The sequence below is a fragment of the Jaculus jaculus genome, chromosome 18, assembly GCF_020740685.1.
Source record: "Jaculus jaculus isolate mJacJac1 chromosome 18, mJacJac1.mat.Y.cur, whole genome shotgun sequence".
NCBI lineage: Eukaryota > Metazoa > Chordata > Mammalia > Rodentia > Dipodidae > Jaculus > Jaculus jaculus.
Window position 1 is genome coordinate 27611616 of NC_059119.1, and position 21154 is coordinate 27632769.

Genomic DNA, 21154 nt, shown 5'->3' on the forward strand with positions numbered 1-21154 from the left:
CTAGGAAATCTTTGAATCCCTTTGACCACCTTTCAAATAAAACCTTAATAAATAGAGTTTATATCTTTTATTGGGCTCCATAATCCCTTAAACCATACAGCCAAGCTGTAATTATTTTATATAACTTTTGTTTACTGAAAAACATGGGATGGTATTTTGCTATTGTCCAGAAAGATCAATGGGTAAACATATTTCACCCCATACCAAATGATGCTGCCCTCGGAGATTTCAGAAAGAAAACCAACTGATAAACTAAAGGCAAACTGCATGGATAGCAAAACCCTTCGGCACAGCTGAAACTCCAAGCCGCTTGGTAATTTCAAACGAGAGGTGACAGAAGTCTTTCTTATTCCAAAGTCAGAAGTTTCTGAAGAACTTTACGCACAATTTCATAGCAAAAGTGATACTGCTCCTATATACATACACATGAACAACAACATAGTAAGTTATACCAATATCCACGTTAGGAGAACACATCTGTAACTTTTCAACCACATAAGAAGTGCTCAAAAAATACTTAATGATATACACATAAGAACTTCTTTATGAAAAAAATTTTAATATTAGGAAGTGATCATAATACAGTTCTTGGCCTAGAACTTGTAAACTAAAGGCTAATTAAACTGAGAGGAAAATGTCAGTATCAGTTTTCTTCATCTTCTCTGGCTAACCTAAACCAAATTCTAAATGTATTAATTTTAACATTTTACTTCTAGTTTTTAATTTAACATTTTAAATGTTTTGTACACAAATGCATTTATATTTAAATATGTATTTTATATATATATATATACACACATATATATGTATATATGTTACAAGTACTTATAAATATGCTCTTGATTTTTCACAAACTGTGATATAAAAGAATAAAATATCCTTTATATTTTAGTGGCGAGTATGTATCCCAAATGAGTCTAGAAATTTAATGACGACTTTGGACACATTACTTAACTAGCACAGCATTATCATCCCGCTGTGTGACCTAAGATTCAGTGCCGGCTCCTCCTCTTGCTGTCTGCATGACTCTATGGACCAGACTCCATTGTTCTGAAGCTGATGTCCTCTATCAGGACTATCAGGGCAAAAGTACTCCCCCAATGTGTACCCCAAACAGTAAGAATTCAATGCGATCACAGGGAAGAGAGCTTTATAAATTGTAAAGAGCTACAGGGTGTTCATCCTACATTGGCTATTCTTATTAGAACTAACATGACTAAAGCTTACCTGCGTTTGAATCATGCCAAAGCGCTGTTTTCTCATTTGGGTCACTATATTGAAGATGTTGAACTGAAACAAGATGACAATAATTTTCAATTATCCATGTAGAAGAAACACAAGCTGATGGACTGACAAACAAGTACTTCATACCTCTTCCCAGGAAAAGAACCAAGGTTTACTCAAAAAGGTCTCATTGCCAGTCACAAGAAATATGCATTTTTCAAACCTAGCCTAATGAATAAGCAAGCTTATTTTAATATATTTTCAGGAGAAGGCAGAAAGCAATTACTTATAATGAGGAATGCTCTCCAAAGAAGAAATAACAAACTTGTCCTTGTATATACTTTCGTATTAACAAAGGGAGACCTGAATAGGCTGCTGAGTGGGTGGCAGGTCACAAAAGTCTGTTGCTCGTCTACAATGAGATGAGTCCAGGGACTCAGAGCACCCGACTCTGGTACAGCCCCAAGTAGTATGCTCAGCAGAACAGGGTACAAGATCAGTTCCAGTGCTGCTGACGGGAGAGTGTCAGTGTGATGCAAGCACAGTGCAGTCACGTGATACAAAGCCATGTTAACACGTGATCTTGGAAGCTTTGCTAACATTAAATTTTTGTTTGTTTTTCTTTTTGAGGCAGAGTCTCCTTCTAGCCTAGGCTAACCTGGAACTTACTCTGTTGTCCAGGCTGGCCTCAAACTCACAGTGATTATCCTATGTCAACCTACCAAATGCTGGGATTAAGGACATGCATCACCATGACCAGATAATTTAAATTTTTAATTAGGTCTTTCAAAAAAGTTCTGTAATACACATAGGAAGTAGTACAGGAAGATCCCATATATCACGTACTCCACTTTTCCCTAATGATATCATCCTCTAGTGAAACCACATTATACTATAATTATAGCATATCGAAACCGGGGATTTGTTACTAGGATGATCCACAGAGTCTCTGTGTGAGAGAGAGATCATATGTGTATACAGTTTTCTGAAATTCTATCATATGTGAATATGTGTGTACCTAGAATCAAAGTACAGAATAAGAATTCCTCCTGCCATTCATCCTATGCTCTAACCCAGAACAACCAGCTTTTCTTGTACTATAGTTTTGTTATTTCAAGAAAGTTGCATGAATAGAATCATACAATACTTAGCCTTTTGAAATTGACTTTTCAATCACAGTAACTGCTATAATATCCTTATTTTATATATAAGAAACTGAATTTGAGACAGGATGAGTAATTTACACAAAGTCATCAAATCTAAAGTATATGGTAAAATTGGCAGTCAAGCCCAGATACCTCTCATTAACTCTTATGTCTACATTTTTTTAAATATACTCACAAGCATGTTGGTTTTTGCTCATTAAAGACAGTCACACTTCACTGAAATGTTCAAGCAAAATACTAAAACCATATGTGGGAAGGAAAAGGAAAATGAACTCTTATTTACTGAGTATCCACTAATTCTAGACAATATCCTGAGCTATTCATTTACATTTATTTCATATTCAGTCCTCACAAGCATCCCAGAAACCTGCAGAAAGTTGAATGAGAACATTATGAAGTTGCTCTTGATGTTTGGATAATATTCTTTCAGGATTGCTAGGCTAGCTAGCGTGTTAATAGATAGCATCAGTTTCTACTAGAGTTACACACTTACTGAGTAGTTCTTTCCGATGGCACAGAACACGACATCCGCACATATGAATACCCCTGACCGGCCTACACCAGCACTACAGTGAACAATCAAGGGTCCTGTAATGTGGCTCTTCCTTACATAACGAACATATTTTATGAAATTATCTGCTGAGGCAGGAGTGCCATGGTCTGGCCATTTGGTGAACTGCAAGTGTTTTACACTGTGACTTGTTCCAGTCTGTTAGAGACAGAGAGAGATGTGTTGATTTCTTACGTTAGAGATCTCATTTCAATTTCTAGTGTATCAATGATAATGATAATAATGACAGTGGATATACTGAAACATACTGGTCTTATACAGAGATTTCAAAGAACACTCAAAGCTAAGTATAAGAATTCTGGAAGTTGCCAGAAATAGCCTTTCTCCATTTTAGACAGAACATAATAATGATAATAATAAAAGAAGAGAAAGGAGAAGAGTCCTAATAGGTAGCAGAACTTAAACACTTGCTGCTTGCTGGGTGATTATTAGTAGGGATTTCCCATGAATTAAGACACTTAATCCTTATATCGGCCCTGTGAAGTAGGTTACCCTCATTTTTAAACAGTAGGATTAGGGGAGTAGGAGGTGTATGACGGGTCAGGGGTTCACATGTTTATAGCTGGGACTCAAATGTAAATGTCCTGAAACCCAATCCATCATTTTTATTCTGCATCATGAGGTTGTAGAAAAACTAAGATTTCAAAGTATTTGAGAGTTAAAAATTGGCTAACACATTAGGAGTCCCTTATGGATAATAAAAAATGTGAGGACCACATCGTTCCAGGAGAAGTTACTGGTAAATAATATCCCATCTGTGCCCAATATAGATAACCCTAATCAAACTCATTCTAATGTACTGTAATGTACATAATAAAAAAGACATCAAGTAAAGCTGGGTATGGTAGCACATGACTTTAATCCCAGGACTCAGGAGGCAGAGGTGGGAGGATTGCTGTGAGTTTGAGGCCAGCCTGAACTACATAGTGAATTCCAGGTCAGTCTGGGCTACAGTGAGACCCTACTTTGAAAAAAAATACATTATATACATGTATAAAAACTATTACAAAATATCTCCTTCAATCTATATTCTATATTAGTCCAACAGATCTACTTGTACTGTACATGTATATGGTTTTTAAGAACTTACAGATTTCTTCACAATTTGAATTATTCGAATGATGAAATATTCAGTTATCTGGTAGTTCTCCAGAAAGATACGGAGTTGTTTCAATTCCAGAGGCTTCTTCAGAGAAATGGGCCAGTAAGGGTGACATTTGATAATGCCACCTTCTACCTCTCTGGTTATCATAGCAATAACATTAGAATTATTTTCCCAAACCATTTGCCAAAAGTCATCTGTAGTTTCTGGCAGTGGTCCTTGGGCAGCGATATAAAAATACTCTTCTTCACAATTTACTATTCTAATATAACTAGCATTGATGTAGTCCTTGCTTTTTCCAAGCATAACACGTGTTGAATCATCTATCATAGAAACAAAAACATCTGGTAAAAAAGGAGAAAGGGGATATGCAATATACCCAGACTGTATGAAAGCATTTCATGTAGATAAAAACCATGTACTTCCTTAACCAACATAGAAGAAGCATAGAAGGCTCTTTTCAAATGGACTGAGTTTAAATTCTTCCTTCCATAAAATCTACTGGTGTGACCTAAGACATAAACTAGGGGACTTTTAATAAGCAATTTTTAAAATAAACAAAGAATATCATAGCCATCCAGTACTTTGAGAGATCCCTTTTAGATGTGGTACTGGTAGTAGACCAGGGAGGCATCTACTAGTTTGCAGCTGAAAACAGCAAACGAGCAGCCCTTCCTGGGAGGCAATAACTAATGGCACTCTGCTACAAATGGGGGAAAATTGTAGGTCTACAGCAGCATGGACAGGAGGGGAAAGGGGACGATTGGAGCTGTTGAGAGACAAATCCCACTATAAATAGACTTGTACACAGACACACAGCAAAAAGCCAGCTTTTCCATCCCATCTTGGTCTTCATTGTGTACCAACCAAAGCAAAGGTATTTTGGTAAAAGGATATTGCTAAAGGCATTTGCTCCAAGTAACACAGAACTTGTCTAACATGTTCTGTCATCAAAAATATAAGAGGAGAAATCTAGCTGTTTGCCTCACTAATAACTTTACTGCCCCAAGCGCTCTTGCTCTACGTGACATAGAGGTCTGGAGCTCCCGTGTAGAGAGCAGAAGTGAACACAGCCTCGGGGCCTTTCCCTGCCGTGCAGTGCGGTGCTCTCACCTCACCTGTATGCTACAATCAACAATAACCAGACAGGATCGACGATTCCTGACAGAACCCTTCTCAAATCCCAACAGAGCACACAGAATCCTTCTCTTACAAACATAAATGGAAAAACCAATTGCTAGATGTAGAAAGACACTCAATATTTCAAATGGAAGACCAATCTGAAAAACTACACAAAATGATTTACTTTCTTTAATAGGGTAGAACACCTTAAAAACTCCTATTTCTATTTTAAATTAAATTCAGAATAGTATTACTTAAAAAGATAATGTGGAGCTGGAGAGATGGCTTAGCAGTTAAGCACTTGCCTGTGAAGCCTAAGGACCCCGAATCGAGGCTCGATTCTCCAAGACCCATGTTAGCCAGATGTACAAGGGGTGCACGCATCTGAAGTTCGTTTGCAGTGACTGGAAGCCCTGGTGTGCCCATTCTCTCTCTCTCTATCTGCCTCTTTCTCTCTCTCAAATAAATAAATAAATAAACAAAAAAGATAATTTGCATTGGTGTTTACTGATAAATATGTTACATTATTAAATTATAGAGATAGCAACAGCATTAGACTAATCTTACATTTGTGTGCATCTATAGATATGATAACTACAGCATATCCATCAAAATGTTATCAGTGGTTACTTTGTCATCTAAGTTATGAGCATGTATTACTTTGTATAAGCGTCTTTAATTTTGAAAGAGGAGATCAGATGTTGTGAAAATTAAACAATTTAGTAAGAAGCGTCCTTTCAGCTAAAACCCACAATAGTTTAATTCAAACCCATAAAGTATGAAGTAAGCAGGAAAACAAATCAGACATATAAGACATATAAGGCTCGGGGGCTAGAGATGTGGCTCAGTAGTCAACAGCACTGCCTGTACACGCATGAGGACCGGAGGGGGCCCTGAGAGACCAAAAAAATTTGAATCTCCAGAACCCATGATACATAGTTGAGCATGGCCATGTGCACTGTAACCCCAATTCCTCAGGGAATCAGGAACCTGAAGATCATGGGAGTCTGTGAAAAACCAGCAAAATCAGGATCAGTAAGACACTCCAGCTCAAATAAACATGGGCAGGAGAACAATGGAGTGGGATAGTCAACATTCAGCTCCAAACCCCACAGAAGAGCATAAGGGATGCATTCAAGACACACACACACGGGGTGGGGGGAAGGCTTAAAAATTTTTCCTATAATTCAGGGAGGAAAGGTGATAAAGTGATGATAATGAGTAGAATACCAAAGGACAAAGAGCACATAAAGGGGACATGCAGAGGAACTTTCAGAATCAAAATATAGAAGACACTGGTCACAGAAAAGTCCTAAACAGAAGAATGATAGAATGCAGTCAAACATGCTATAGCCGAGTCATGTCACTGGGATGAAGTTCCAAACCAGGCACAGTTTATGAGAGGGGTGGCATTTATTTGAAGTTTACAGATCCAGGGGAAGTTCCATAATGGCAGAAAAAGTTGACCCCCTTTTCACAGGGCCAAGCAGTCACAGAGAAGCCACAAGCCACACCAGCACCATCAAAAAGCACATGAGGGCTGGAGAGATGGCTTAGCGGTTAAGCGCTTGCCTGTGAAGCCTAAGGACCCCGGTTCGAGGCTCGGTTCCCCAGGTCCCACGTTAGCCAGATGCACAGGGGAGCGCAAGCATCTGGAGTTCGTTTGCAGTGGCTGGAGGCCCTGGCACGCCCATTCTCTCTCTCTCTCTTCTCTCCCTATCTGCCTCTTTCTCTCTCTGTCACTATCAAATAAATAAAAATAAACAAAAAATTAAAAAAAAAAAAGCACATGAGCACAGGTCAGGAACTCCAGGCAGAACTCAAGCAGCTGGTATACTTTTATACTGGAATTCCAAATCCACCCCCACACCTTAGGGCTGGATCCTAGACTCCACCCACAGTGACACCTCCTCTAGCCAGGTACCTGCAGATCTAAATTACAAACTTAAAAAAATCCTGAATATATTGGGGGCCATCCATTCCAAGCAGCAAAACACTACACATTACCTCATAATTTCAGTTTATGAGAAGCTTCTATAGTTAAGCTCTTTAAATAAGAATCTAATAGCACTTGTTCCACACTGTATAAAAATTCCCTAGACCCCACAATTCCCAAATAATTACATACCTTCCTGCCTAGGAAAATGCAAGTGTGTAGAAAGAAAGGCCTTACTGAACATCAGACAACATTAATGAAGAAAGCTATGGAAACCTCTAGACCAGTGTAATATGAAGTTATAGAGAGAAAGGAAAAATTGTGCTATCAAGTTACTTGGGGTAACGGTTAAGTGACACCACTCATGTACGCACCCTTAATCTCTGAATCATGGCTATCCTAGAGATGGCATCATATGTTGCATGTCTTCAAAAGAACACTGTCCCAGCCCAGGAAGTTACTGCCACCTACCTGGCATTAGAATTCAGTCTGGAAAAGGCAATGCAACCATTCTACCAAGTCAATCTCTTTGGGTGGGGGTGAGGACTATGGTAAGGTCAGGGAGGTCATGAGCATAAGCCCAATGCTAAAACTGCTTGTCACAATGTAAGGTCAGATGTTATGCTGTGTGAAATACCATGATGGTGGGTATGATTGTTAGTCTATAGTAATCAATTTAGCATGATGTAGAATCACTATGGAAACAAACCTTTGGAAATGTCTGTGAGGAATTTTCTCCATTAGATTAATTGAAGTTGTAAGATTCACCCCAAATTTTGTGGCACCATGCCATGGACTGAAAGTGACCAGCTGCCTCAAGTCCCTGTCATCATGCCTTCCCTGCCATGATGGACTATAATCTAGATTTGAAATAAATCCTTCTTCCTTCCATAAGCTGCTTTTAGTCACAACAATGAGAAAGTAATTAATATAATGGTTAAGGAAGTCTGTAGGCCCACAAATGGTAAAACCGGCAGAAGCATTTTATCCAGTGAAGACAAAACCATATCCACAGTCATTTTGTTTTAGTAAGAAAAAAAAAAAAACACAATAGAGGTAGATAATAGATAGATGATTGATAGATAGCCAGACAGACAAATACATGACCAACAACATAACCTGGTGGCAGGTCACCCCAAGAAAACGGTGTCATATTGGAGTTTCTGTGTGATTTTCAGCTTGTGGAAGACTGAACAATGGCAATACTCAGATTACACTTGGTGAGTGGAAGTCCCTAAGTCTGAGCCCATAACCTCCTTGCCAACAAGACTGCATTTTTCATGAGCTCATTGAACAATGGCAGGTTGGCTTAGAAAACTATGACTACTCTCCACAAAACAAATCCATTTATCCACTTGATTATTCTTTCTCTGGTGAGGTCACTTGTTTTTTGAGATGGGATTTCATGTAGCTCAGACTGGCTTCAAGCTGGCTATGTAGCTGAAGATGATATTGAACTTCTCCTCCTCTTACATCCACCTCCTATATGCTGGGATCACAGGCATGGGCAATCATACCTGAGTCTCCAGCTGTGCGGGAGATTGAACCCAGAGCATGCTAGGTAGGCACTTGTAACCATTGAGCAATATCCCCAACCCCGAGGTTACTCTTGGTGAACATTCCCATGAAATATCAAGATCATTGTGGTGTTTGTTCACTCAGTGGGTTCCATCTACCTAACTTCTCCGTAGACCATTTTTCCCTAGCAATGTTCACATTGTGTTCTAAGTTTCTGACCATTCAGGTAGGTAAGGCATTGGTTAAAACCTAGATTTGTACTTCTAGCAATTTCTCCACTAGGTATATTTCCCTACACCACTGTCTTTGAGAAATGTGTTTAGAAAAGGAGCTGTAGTGAGGAATGTCAGGTAACACAGATGATGACATAAAATTATGTAAAAACCAAGTCCAGGTCTTTCTTCTGTCAACTCCGCATGAAACCATAGTCAGAAGCCAAGAGAAGGAAAGCAGTGTAGCAGGAGTGGGGATGGTAGGCATCTGGGCAGCTCCTTCATGTAACTGTTCAAGCAGAATGCACCATTCTCATTTAATCTCATGCATGCCCATGCTAAGTTTTGAGTCTCTTCAGTGTCTGCTGCCATCTCCACAGAGAAACTCTCACTAGAAGTGAGAGCAGCAAGAACATTCTCTCTGGAACCTCCTCTGCACTCTCTCCTGAGCTGCGGCTGGTGGGCCAAACTTAACGCTTGCAGTGCTAGCACTGGTCTTTCTCTTCCCATCACCATGATGAGTCTTGGGTCTCCCCGCTAGTCGCCTCCACCTACAAAAGACGCTTCTCTAACCAAAGGTAAGAGCAGCACTGATCAATGGGCATAAATATGTACATCTGTACATTTCGAAGGAAATTTGGTGGGTTTAATATACCCATTCAGCCAAAGAGCAGTGGTAGCTTCCCTCTAGGGCCTTTGTCCTTCTAAGCCATAGGCTTTTGACCAGATTTTCAGTACCAGGCATGAATTCTCTGCCTCTGAGCTGGCTTCAAATCCAATCAGAAAGCAGTTATATGATAGATTGACTGTATGACCCCATAGACTCAGGTGTTTTATTAAAACTGAGTTTGTAGCTCAAGCCTCTAGCAGGCCAACTCCTATTACAGGGGGTGTGTCACTGGGGATGGATGTGAATTTTAGCCCAAAAGTGTGCAGAGAGGCTTGAGCTCTGCTGGGAGTCTCTGCTTGATTCTTCTGTTGTTGTTGTTGTTTTTGTTTTTGGCATTTGGTGGCTGCTGGTGGTTTTTCTCTCTCTGCTTGGATTTATGAATAGGAGCCAGCTTCTACCATTGATGGAACTTCCCCAGGATCTGTAACCTTGAAATAAAGCCCTTCCTTCTATAAACTACATCTGGTTTGGATGTTCATCACAGCAGTGTGGAGCTGTCTACTACAGAAGAGTGGGGTCTTGCTGTGATGAAGCTGACCATGAGGACTAAGGTCTTTTGGACTTGTGTGCTGGAGGAATGTGGATACTTGGTACTTGAGACTGCAGAAGACTCACAAGAGGTAAATCGAGCTGTTCTGGTGAACGTTTGAAAATACTAAGTACAGAGAGAATTACATTGGCTTATAAACTCTCAAAACGGAAGATGGCAGAGAACCCTGTTGGCACTGGACAACTAGCACAAAGGTTGGTTAGCTCTGTCCTTCTGCCCACGTCCAGAGAATCTGAACAAGGCTGAATTTAAAAGAACAGACCAGGGTGCTTGGTGGAAGACATAGAATGGAAAGATGTATGGTTTAGTACAGAAAAAAATCGAGCAAGTTTAAAATTACTGGCACAGAGACAGGTTTTAGGTTACTGAAGCTTCTATTTCCAAGCAGATTAGCATCATTAAGTACAGCTCAAGTACTTTACCTTGAAATAAGGAAAAAGATGTCTGAAGTAAAGTCCACCCAGGAAAGACTGAACGGTAGAAATACAAACTCTTTTGAAAGGCTATAACTGAAAGGAAGAAACCTGCTCTTCAAGGTTATGATTTATTTCCTGCCTGGATTAGCAAAATGGCTATGTCACTACACACCTAATACTTGTTTTGGAAGCATGAAAAAATACATGGAGGTGGGTCATGAAGTGCTTACAGTTACAGAAGCTGCTGCTTATATGTGGCATGGGAGGCAGGGATAAGGCCATTGTAAGATGAACCATGGTTTGCAATAGAGACCCAAAGATTTTTGGATATACCAGTATTGTGCAAAGGCTACCCATGGAGTGCATTAGCTCAGTATGAACATTTTCTCTGGCTACTCAGCCCATCTGGAAAGCTGGAAATAGAAATTACAGAGACTGTACTCACTGGTTATTGATGTCAGACTTGAACTGCAGATGTTTATGTTTATCTGATGGTTATGAATTTTGCACTGATATGAGTCTCTCCTCATTATGCCTCACAGCAATGGAAATGTTTACTCTGTGCCATTATATGTTGAAAATTCATAACTTGTTTTAATTTTATAGAATTCAGTTAAGGGACAGTCTTAAAGTTAGTAAATTCTATGGGAACTTTAAAGTTGGACTAAATAAAATTTGCAATGTGAGATGTTTATGAGTCGATGGATGCAAGGGATGGAATATGCATGCCCCATAGACTCAGGTGTTTTATTAAAACTGAGTTTGCAGCTTCAGCCCCTAGCAGGCAGAATCCTGCAACAGGGGGCGAGTCATTGGGGATGGATCTGAATTCCAGTCCAAAGGTATGCACAGAGGTCTGAGCTCTGATGGAGTCCCAACTTGCTGCTTTTTGGTGTTTGCTGGCTGGTGATGGTTTTTCTCACTTTGCTTGGATCTATCATAGGGAGCTAGCTTCTTCTTCCATTGATGGCATTTCCCTCTGGATTTGTAAGATTGAAATAAATCCTGTCCTCCCATAAACAATGAGTGGCTTGGATGTTCAGCCATCAGTGTGGAGCTGTCTATAAATTCGTTACCCACATAACTTAAGTTCCATGACTGCACCATGAACACAGCTTGTCTCGCTAGCTGATTGTATACTTTGCAGGACCTGTTGCTTATTAGGACTGCTGAGGAATTTCTTTTCCAGCAGCCCATATTGTTTGGGGGGCTTCAATAACCTCCCTAACCAGCAACTTACTAGGTGAGGACACCCGTCCTTAGCACTGGGATTCACCTGCAACAACCTAAGGCTTCAGGATAAAGCTTTCTCCACTGTAGCAGGGCATTTCTGTCCAAACTCTCTCTCTCTTAAATTGCATTTTTTACTTAAATAACAAAGAAGTAAGTTCCTATAGTACTGTATTCAGTCTTTAGGTTTTTGAAAATTTTTTATTGATTTTAATACATTACCATACTGAAATTTAATCGTATTCCCATCTTATTACCCTATTTTGTACTCCTCCTCCTCCCCAACCCCAATTCTATTGAGCACCTTCCTCTCCTTCCATGACTTCTTTTTCTATTTTGATCTCATTCTTTTTGTCCTCCTCTAGCTTCTATGACAAAATGCTGATGGGCTCAGAATTAAGGAGGCTTTGTGGAGTAGCTACAACCACTACGAGGTCACAAATGCATCAGTCAGTTCATGTCCAGATGGCAGCTCCAAAGTGTTCCTTCCTAACCTGTGGCTCTCACTTCCTGTGCCCGCAGTGCTCCCTGAACCTCGGAGGGCATGGCAGATGGTAAAGATGCTAAACATTTAAAAAAATGTTTTCTGGACCTTTCATTTCTGTTTTAAGACTTCTGTTCAGTTCTACAGTTCATTTTTTGATTAGATTGTTTGATGTTTTGTTTTGTTGTTCAACCTTTTGAGTTCTTTGCACATCCTACATACTAATGCTCTCAGATGTACAGCTAGAGAAAATCCTCTCCCCTGCTGTAGCTTATCTGTTGATCCAGTTGGTTTCCTTAACTGTGCAAAGTCTTTTCAGTTTTTGGAGATCCAATTTGTTGATTGTCTTATTCCCTGAGCTGCTGGAATTCTAATTCAGAAAGTCCTTCCTGATGTCTACATCTTAAATGATCTCCTTACTGTTTCCCCTTGTTGTTTCAGGGTTTCAGGTCTTGCATTGAGGTTTTTGGTCCATTTGGAATTGTTTTTAGCATGATGAGAGATGAGGCTCTAAATTCATTCATTTACATTTAGATGTTCAGTTCTCTCACACTCTTTGTTGACAATGTCGTCTTTTCTCCATTGTGGGTTTGTGTGGCCTCTTTGCCAAAAATCTATAGTTACATGAATGTATACCTACACCTTCTCTTCTAGTCTATTGATCTACATGTCTGTTTTGTTCCAGGACCATGCTATTTTTGGTATTATGACAATGAACTCAGGTGTGGTGATACCACCAGCGGTATTCTTTTTTCTGATGACATTTTTGGCTGTCAATGGGCTTTTGTGCTTTAATATAAATTTAATTTTTTTACTTCTGTGAAGAATGTATCTGGAATTTTGATAGTAATTGTATTGAGTCTGAAATTGCTTTTGGTAGGATGGCCATTTTCACAATATGAATTCTAATCCATGTGCATGAGTGATCTTTCTATCTTCTCACATTTTTCAATTTCTTGCATTACTATTTTAATATTTTCATTGTATTTCATTCACTTATTTGGTTATGGATATTCTTTTTTGTTTGTTTGTTTTTCAAGGTAGTATCTCACTCTAGCCCAGGCTGTCCTGGAATTCACTATGGAGTCTCAGGGTGGCCTCAAACCCACAGCAATCCTACTTCTGCCTCCCGAGTGCTGGGATTAAAGGCGTGTGCCACAACACCTGGCTCTGGTTATGGATATTCTATTTAAGTTTTTGACCCTACTGTGTCTGGGACTTTTTACCTGATTTCTTTCTCAGTATGATTTCCAGTGGCATATAGTTCTAGGCTACTGACTTTTGTGTGTTAATTTTGTATTCTATCACTTTGCTGAAACTATTTTATCAGCTGTAAGAGTTTTCTGGTAGAGTCTTAGGCTCTCTGAAATACAGAGTCATATCATCTGCAAATAAGGCTAGTTTGACTTCTTTATCTCCAAACAGTATCCCTCTTATTTCTTTCTCTTGTCTTATCACTTGTAGTTAAGACTTCAAGCACTGTGTTAAATAACAACAAGGAGAGTAGACATCCTTGTCATGTTCCAGATCTTAGTGAAAATGTTTCAAGTTTTTTCCATTTAGTCTGATAATGGCTTTAAGTTTGTCATATATAGCCTTTATTATATTAAAAAAAGATCCTCCACCCCATCTCACTAAAGTTTATATCAAAATGGGATGTTATGGTTGGTCAGAGGTCTTTCCTGTATCTGTTAAGATGATCGTGTGATTTCTGTCCTTAAGTCTGTTTATGTGATATGTTATGTTTATTGATTGACATGTTTGAATCATCCCTGAATATATGGGATAAAACTTACTTGACTGAGGTAGATATTTTTATTTGCCAGTGCCTTATTGAGAATTTTTGTATCTTTGTCAGGAACATTGGTCTATAGTTTTCTTTTATTGATGCGTCTCTGATTTTGTTTAGTGTAATACTGACATCATTGAAACAACTTGAGAATCAGTAGTTTCAGTTAATGTACGAAAGTCTGATGGAATTTTAAAGTAAACCTATCTGTTTCTGGACTTTTTAAGTTGGGAGATTTTGATTACTGTTTCAACCTAATTACTTGTTATAACTCTATTTATATTCTTTATCTTCTCTTGCTTTTACTTTGATAGACCATATGCATCCAGAAATTCATCAATTTCTTCTAAATTTTCAAGTTGGGTGGAATATAGTTTTTTGAAATTTGTCACGATTCTCTCAATTGCATTAGTATCGCTTGTAGTATTTCCTTTTTCATCTCTAATCATTGATTAGGGTTTGCTCTCTTTTTTTTTTTTTAGTAAATTTGCTAAAGGTTTATGTTTTTAAAAAACAAACTCTCTGTTTCATCAATTTTTTTGTTTTCTTAATTTCCATTTCACTGATTTTTGCCATAATTTTGTTCATTTCTTTCCATCTGGTTCTTTTGGGTATGGTTTGTTCTTAGATCACTAAGTTATTTATTGAAGCTCTCTCTATGTTTGTAATGTACATACTTAGGGCTATAGACTTTTCTTCACCATGTCCCATATGCTTTGGTAACTTGTGCTTTCATTTTCATTCAGCTCTAGGAATTTTTTGATTTCCTTCTTGATTTCTTCATTGACCTATTCATTGTTCAATACTGTGTTGTTTAATCTCCAGGAGTTTGTTTGCTTTCTTTGCTGTGTTTTCTTGTTGATTTCTGGCTTTGTTGCACCGTGGTCAGATAAAACATAAGGAGTTATTTCAATTTTCCTAAATTTGTTGAAATTTGCATTGTGTCCTAGTATGTAATCTATTTTAGAGAAACTTCCATGGGCTGCTGAGAAGAATCTATATTATGTAGTATTTAGATGAAATGTTCTTTTAGGTCCATTTGACTTATGGTGTCTTTTAACTCCCTTGTTTTTCTGTTTATTTCCTGCCTATGTGACCTGTTTATTGGTACTAGTGGAGTACTGACTGAAGTTTCCCACTCTTACATATTAGAATTGATCTGATTTTATAGCTAGTAGATTTTGCTTTATAAAATTAGGTGCACCTGTGTTTGGTGAGTATATGTTTGGAATTGTAATATCCTCTTTGTGAATTGTTCCCTTGATTGGTTCCCTTTATCTCTTTTAGTTAATTTTGGTTTGAAGTTTATTTTGTCAGATATTAAAATAGCCACAACTACTGGCTTCCTAGTTTCATTCACTTGGAATTGTTTTCTTGCATCCTTTCAGTATAAGATAGTATCAATATTTGACTGTTAAGTACATTCCTTGATGACATCAAAAGGATTGGATCTTGTTTTTTCCTTTTCCTTTCCTTTTTTTTTTTTTTTTTTTTTTTTGAGGGACTTACTTTAGTCCAGGCTGACCTGTAACTCATTGTATAGCCCCAGGCTGGCCTCAAATGCATGGTGATCCTCCTATCTCAACCTCCTAAGTGGTGGGATTAATGGTGTATGCACCAACATGCCTGACAGGATCCCGTTTTCTGACCCGGGTTGTCAGTCTATGTCTTTTGATTGGTGATTTGAGACCATTAATATTCAGTTATTATTTAAAAAGTGTTAGTTCCTGTTATGCTAATGATTATGTGGAGTTTGGTGTTATCTTGGTCATTTCTTTTATAAGCATTCTAGCTTTAGTTACTGCTTTTTCTCCCATAGTTTATTAAATATGTTTATTATTTTCTTCAATGTGTAGTACTGCATTTAATGTCACTGTGGAGTTGATTTGGTTCTCACAAATTCCTTTAGCTCATTTTTATCATGGAATGTTTTCTTTCTGCTGTTACTAGAGATAATTTTGCTGATCATAAGTTTGGACTGGCAACTATGGTCTTTCCATTCTTGAAATACATCATCCCATGACCTTCTTGCTTTTAGTATTTCCATTAAAAAAAATTGGCTGTTATTATAATGAGATGTGTCTTTCTTGTAGCTTTTAATATCCTTTATTTGTTCTGTGTATTAGCATTTTGACTATATTGTATATGATGTGGGGAAGTTCTTTTCTGGTCCAGTCTCTTTGGCATTCTATATGTTTCTTTATTTTTATTTATTTATTTATTTATTTATTATTTTATTTATTTATTTATTTTGGTTTTTCGAGGTAGGGTCTTACTCTAGCACAGGCTGACCTGGAATTCACTCTGTAGTCTCAGGGTGGCCTCGAACTCTCAGTGATCCTCCTACCTCTGCCTGCAGAGTGCTGGGATTAGGTGTGTACCACCACACCTGGCTTTCTGTATGTTTCTTGAACCTGATGTTTGTATCCTGAGATTTGGGGACTTTCCTTATATAATTTTATTAAAAATATTTTCTATGTCATTGGCCTAAAGTTATTCTCCTTATATGCCCATAATTCAGGTATTTGGTCTTTTCAAGTAGTCACACATAGGTTTATCTCATGTTCTATTCATGTTTTTCTGAACTACTCACTGGATTTGACAGATTGACTCAATCCATCTTCTTTGTCTTTAAGGTTTGGTAATCTGTCTTCCAATTGATCCTAACTATTACTGAAACTTTCCATTTAGCTATTTGTTTCACTTGTATATTTCATTTCCAACATTATTTCAGCTTTTTTTGTGTTTTGTTTTTGTTTGTTCATTTGTTTGCTTTGATTTGATTTTAGAGGTATGGTTTCACTCTAGCTGAGGCTGATCTGGAGTACACTAGGTAGTCTCAGGGATGGATTGACCTCATGGTGATCCTCCTACCTCTACCTATTGAGTGCTGGGATTAAAGGTGTGCTCCCTCACGCCTGGCTTCAGCGTGGTCTTTTGCCAGGATTTTTATCTCTTTGTTGAATTACATTTTCATTGCCTCACTAGACTTCTTCATTTCATCTAGCTGTTTGTGTATTCTTTGAAAGTAGCCAGGATTTTATTCATGGATTAATCCTATTTTATCAAAGCATTAAAACTCATACCCTGCTAATTATAAATAATATAGAAAAGTTAAAAAACATAGCAAGACTAATGTTTATTTCAAGCACTATAAAACACTAGAAACAATGCAATTTTATTTTATGTCTGCAAGGTAGTACATGTGTGTGTGTGCAAGTGCATCAATATTTTTTCTGTCTGCTCTTTGGATAGTTGAGATCTATAATGCTGTGAGTAATGAGTTGCAAGAGCAGATGGCACTATCCTTTGGAAACAATCAAAAAATGGCTGCTGGCTGGGCATGACGGTGCACACCTCTAATCTCAGCACTCGGGAGGCAGAGGTAGGAGGATCACCATACGTTCAAGGCCACCCTGAGAATACATAGTGAAATCCAAGTTAGCCTGGGCTAGAGTGAGACCCTACCTTAAAAAAAAATGGCTGTTGGCTGCTGAGTGCTGGCTGCTTATTAGAAGGCAGATTGATAGCTTGACTGTCCAGGATAGAGGTTATAAGTAGCCTTACTGTATTTGTGTGTCTAAACAAAATGACAAGGAATGTGACCGGGTGGAGTATAGCAGGTTGCAGATGTCTCAGACTATAAGACTTTGTTTGTGATAGATTATCAAGGCTGAAAGATTGTATAAATATTTCTATGGCAGGGGCTGGAAGAAGTGCCAGCAACAGAGGGCTTGATTCTCACCATATTCTAGCATATGTTCTAGAATTTGCCCAGGCCAACCACTGTCAGCTAGCTACTGGAGTTTTTTTGGCAAAAGATCAAAATTTGTCATAAAGGGACTGGAGAAATGGGTTGGCAGTTAAAAGTGCTTGCCGGCGAAGCCTAAGAACCCAGGTTCAATTCCCCAGATCCCTCACAAGCCAGATGCACAAGGTGGTACATGCTTCTGGAGTTCGTTTGCAGTGGCTAGAGGTCCTGGTGTGCCCGTTCTCTCTCTTTGCCTCTCTCTCTCTCTTTAGTAAATAAATAAAAATAATTTTAAAAATTTGTTATGAAGAAAGCCTCTTTTTACTTTTTTCCAAATATAAACAGAAAAATAATTAAAAACACTTTAGCTTACATGGAAGAATATCTCGATATCTATTTTTATCTCTGTTGTGTACGTCATTCCCAGAGGTGAAGTCATTAGGCAGATGCAGAAGTTCCAATTCCTTTAAAGGGTAAAAAATACATCATACATTTACTACTAAAAAAGAAAAATCTGCCTTTAGTATTTATGATCCCTAAACCTCTATGTGATATGGCCTGCTATTTAATGTTTATAGTAGGACTGGAAAGATGGCTTAGTGGGTTAAGCGCTTGCCTGTGAAGCCTAACGACCCCAGTTTGAGGCTCAATTCCCCAGGACCCACGTTAGCCAGATACACAAGGGGGTGCATACATCTGGAGTTTGTTTGCAGTGGCTGGAGGCCCTGGCACACACCTCTCTCTCTCTCTCTCTCTCTCTCTCTCTCTCTCTCTCTCTCTCTCTCTCTCTCTGTCAGTCTCAAATAAAAATAAACAAAAAAATTAATGTTTATAATAAACAGTTAGAACTTCATTTTAAAAGTACCTTATAAATAAGATATCTCAAGTAATAAGTATGAAAACTATGGAAAAGCTTCTTTGAAATGGTAGGATTGTGAATAAGAAACATCCTAATTAATTTTCTGGAAGTTTATATGCTAAGACTAACAGTAGAAAGGAGCTCTAGGTAGGGGTTCAGAAAGAAACAAACATTTTCTATATATTTTACAACCTTTTACGATATTTAGTTATTTTACCATGCTCATTTATCATTTTTAAATACAACTCTTAAAAACGAAATAAATGTACTCAATCAAAAAAGGAAAGATAAAAGCAAAGAAAATCCTGATTGTGATATAAAAAATAAATTATATAGAAAATTTTGTTACAACCAACATAGTTACCATAAACTCATGGATGACACCATATTCTGCTATTTTTTTCTCAAGATTTTGCAAAACATTCTTGATGGCTGACTGCTCCTTAAAATTGAATATTAATGGATGAATCTGAGCCAACTGATCTAGCTCCACTTCAGTAACAATGCTTTCTGAATCTGCGAAAGAAAAAAAAATCCCCATTTGTAAGTTTCTTATATGATCCTGAAGGGATAGTTTATGTTTATCGTTTGTTTGCCCTTTAGCTAAATGCAGAGGTTCATACACTTCAATGAAAGCTTACTTTTTCCAGAAGAGTGTAGTACTTTGAAAGAGACTACCTCTGTTTCAGAAAAATCATGCTATGCACCTTGAAATAACTCCAAATCCATCATTCTTAGGTAAAACTGTTCAGCATTATAACAGATGAGGCAGACTGAAAGTGTTGTTTTGTAATGTGAACTGGATACATGGACTGATGATTATAACAAGGACAAAATGTACAAGACTTTGGAAAAAACAGTTTTTACCTTCCATGAAATCAAGTGTTTGAAAGCCTCTGAAGTCCAAAATAAAAGAATACAGAGGGGTCAACACACGTCTTATTCTGGTAAAACCAATCTAACAGCAGAGTAACACAAAGAATCTATGCATTGATATTAACAAGGCAAACTTATATTTCCATATTTATACATTAGCCAATAACAAAAGAGCATGCTTTATCAAATAGCACATGTGGAATTTCTTTTCTATAATGATCGTTTAAGTCAAACTATCAGTCTAGCTTCAAATATAGAAACTGTACAGACATTGTCCACTGGCTAATGTGCAATAAATATGGAACTTGATAGCAAAAGGATATTTTAATACTGTCCAAATTTTGAGACAAAATGTTCAAGTTCTCAAATTCTCTTTCTAAATAAAGACAGAACAAAAATTAAGTTAGCAATAGCCGGGTATGGTGGTGCATGCCTTTAATCCCAGCACTTGGGAGGCAAGAGGTTGGAGGTTTGCCATGAGTTCGAGGCCACCTTGAGACTACATAGTGAATTCCAGGGCTAGAATGAGACCCTACCTCAAAAAACCAAAAAAATAAAAATAGTATTAACAAAAGTATATATTAATAAGAGTACATATTAAATTAAAATGAAGACCTGAAATTCTAAAACTAATGGATGAGAAAATAGAGGGAACTCTTCATGATATAAGTGTGGAGAAAGACTTCCCAAATAAAACCCCAGTAGCCCAGGAAAGTATATAATCACTCAACCAATGGGATCTCATGAAACTAAAAAGCTTTTGTACAGACAAACATACCATAAACAGGACTAAGAGACTAGCCAAAGAATGGGAGAAAATATTTACCAGCTATACCATTAACAGAGGACTAATATCCAGAATCCACAGAGAATTTTTAAAAATACAATTAAAAAAATCAAACAGGGCTGGAGAGATGGTTTGGAGGTTATGCGCTTGCCTGTGAAGCCTAAGGACCCCAGTTCGAGGTTTGATTCCCCAGGACCCACGTTAGCCAGATGCACAAGGGGGCGCCTGCATCTGGAGTTGGTTTATAGTGGCTGGAAGCCCTGGCGTGCTCATTCTTTCTCTCTCTCTCTCTCTCTGCCTCTTTCTCTCTCTGTCTGTTGCTCTCAAATAAATTAATAAAAATAAACAACAACAAAAAATTTTTAAAAATCAAACAATCCACTCAAAAAATGGGGCACAGAACTCAATAGGGAATTCTCGAAAAGAAAAAGAAAAGAAAAACAAATGGCTAATACTCACCTAAGAAAATGGTCAACCTTAACCATCAGGGAAATGTAAATTGCAACAACTATGAGAGTCCCATCTTATCAGAAAGGCTGGCAACCATTTAAATATCAAATGACAATAGATGTTGACAGGGATGTGGGGAAAGAGGAATCCTCATACATGGCAGTGGGAGTGCAAACTTGTAAAATCACTATGGAAATCAATATGGACACTCTTGAAAAGGATGAAAATAGAGCTACCGACCGACCCAGCCATTCCTCCACTGGGCATCTACCCTAAAGGTTCCACTCTTCATTGCAGAGATACTTGCTCAACCATGTTTATAGCTGCTTAATTCACAACTGCTAAGAACTGGAATCAATCCAGATGTACATCATTTGATGAATGGATAATGAAGATGTGGTACATATTCCCAGTGGACTTCTACTCAGCAGTAAGGAAAAA

The 21154-nt window shown here is 38.0% G+C and overlaps 1 protein-coding gene and 1 pseudogene across 1 annotated transcript; one reads left to right on the forward strand and one right to left on the reverse strand.

Annotated features, from left to right (window-relative positions):
* Positions 1–346: 346 nt before the first annotated feature.
* On the reverse strand, positions 347–4393 carry Ptpn20 (protein tyrosine phosphatase non-receptor type 20). The gene is made up of 4 exons (XM_004658035.2): positions 4052–4393; positions 2884–3099; positions 1228–1290; positions 347–412 (listed from the first exon to the last, which is right to left on the reverse strand). Exons 1-4 carry the CDS (start codon positions 4391–4393, stop codon positions 347–349), a joined length of 687 nt encoding a protein of 228 aa, XP_004658092.1.
* Positions 4394–6130: 1737 nt separating this feature from the next.
* The window catches only part of LOC123455841, a 56720-nt pseudogene continuing 41696 nt past the window's right edge, over positions 6131–21154 (forward strand).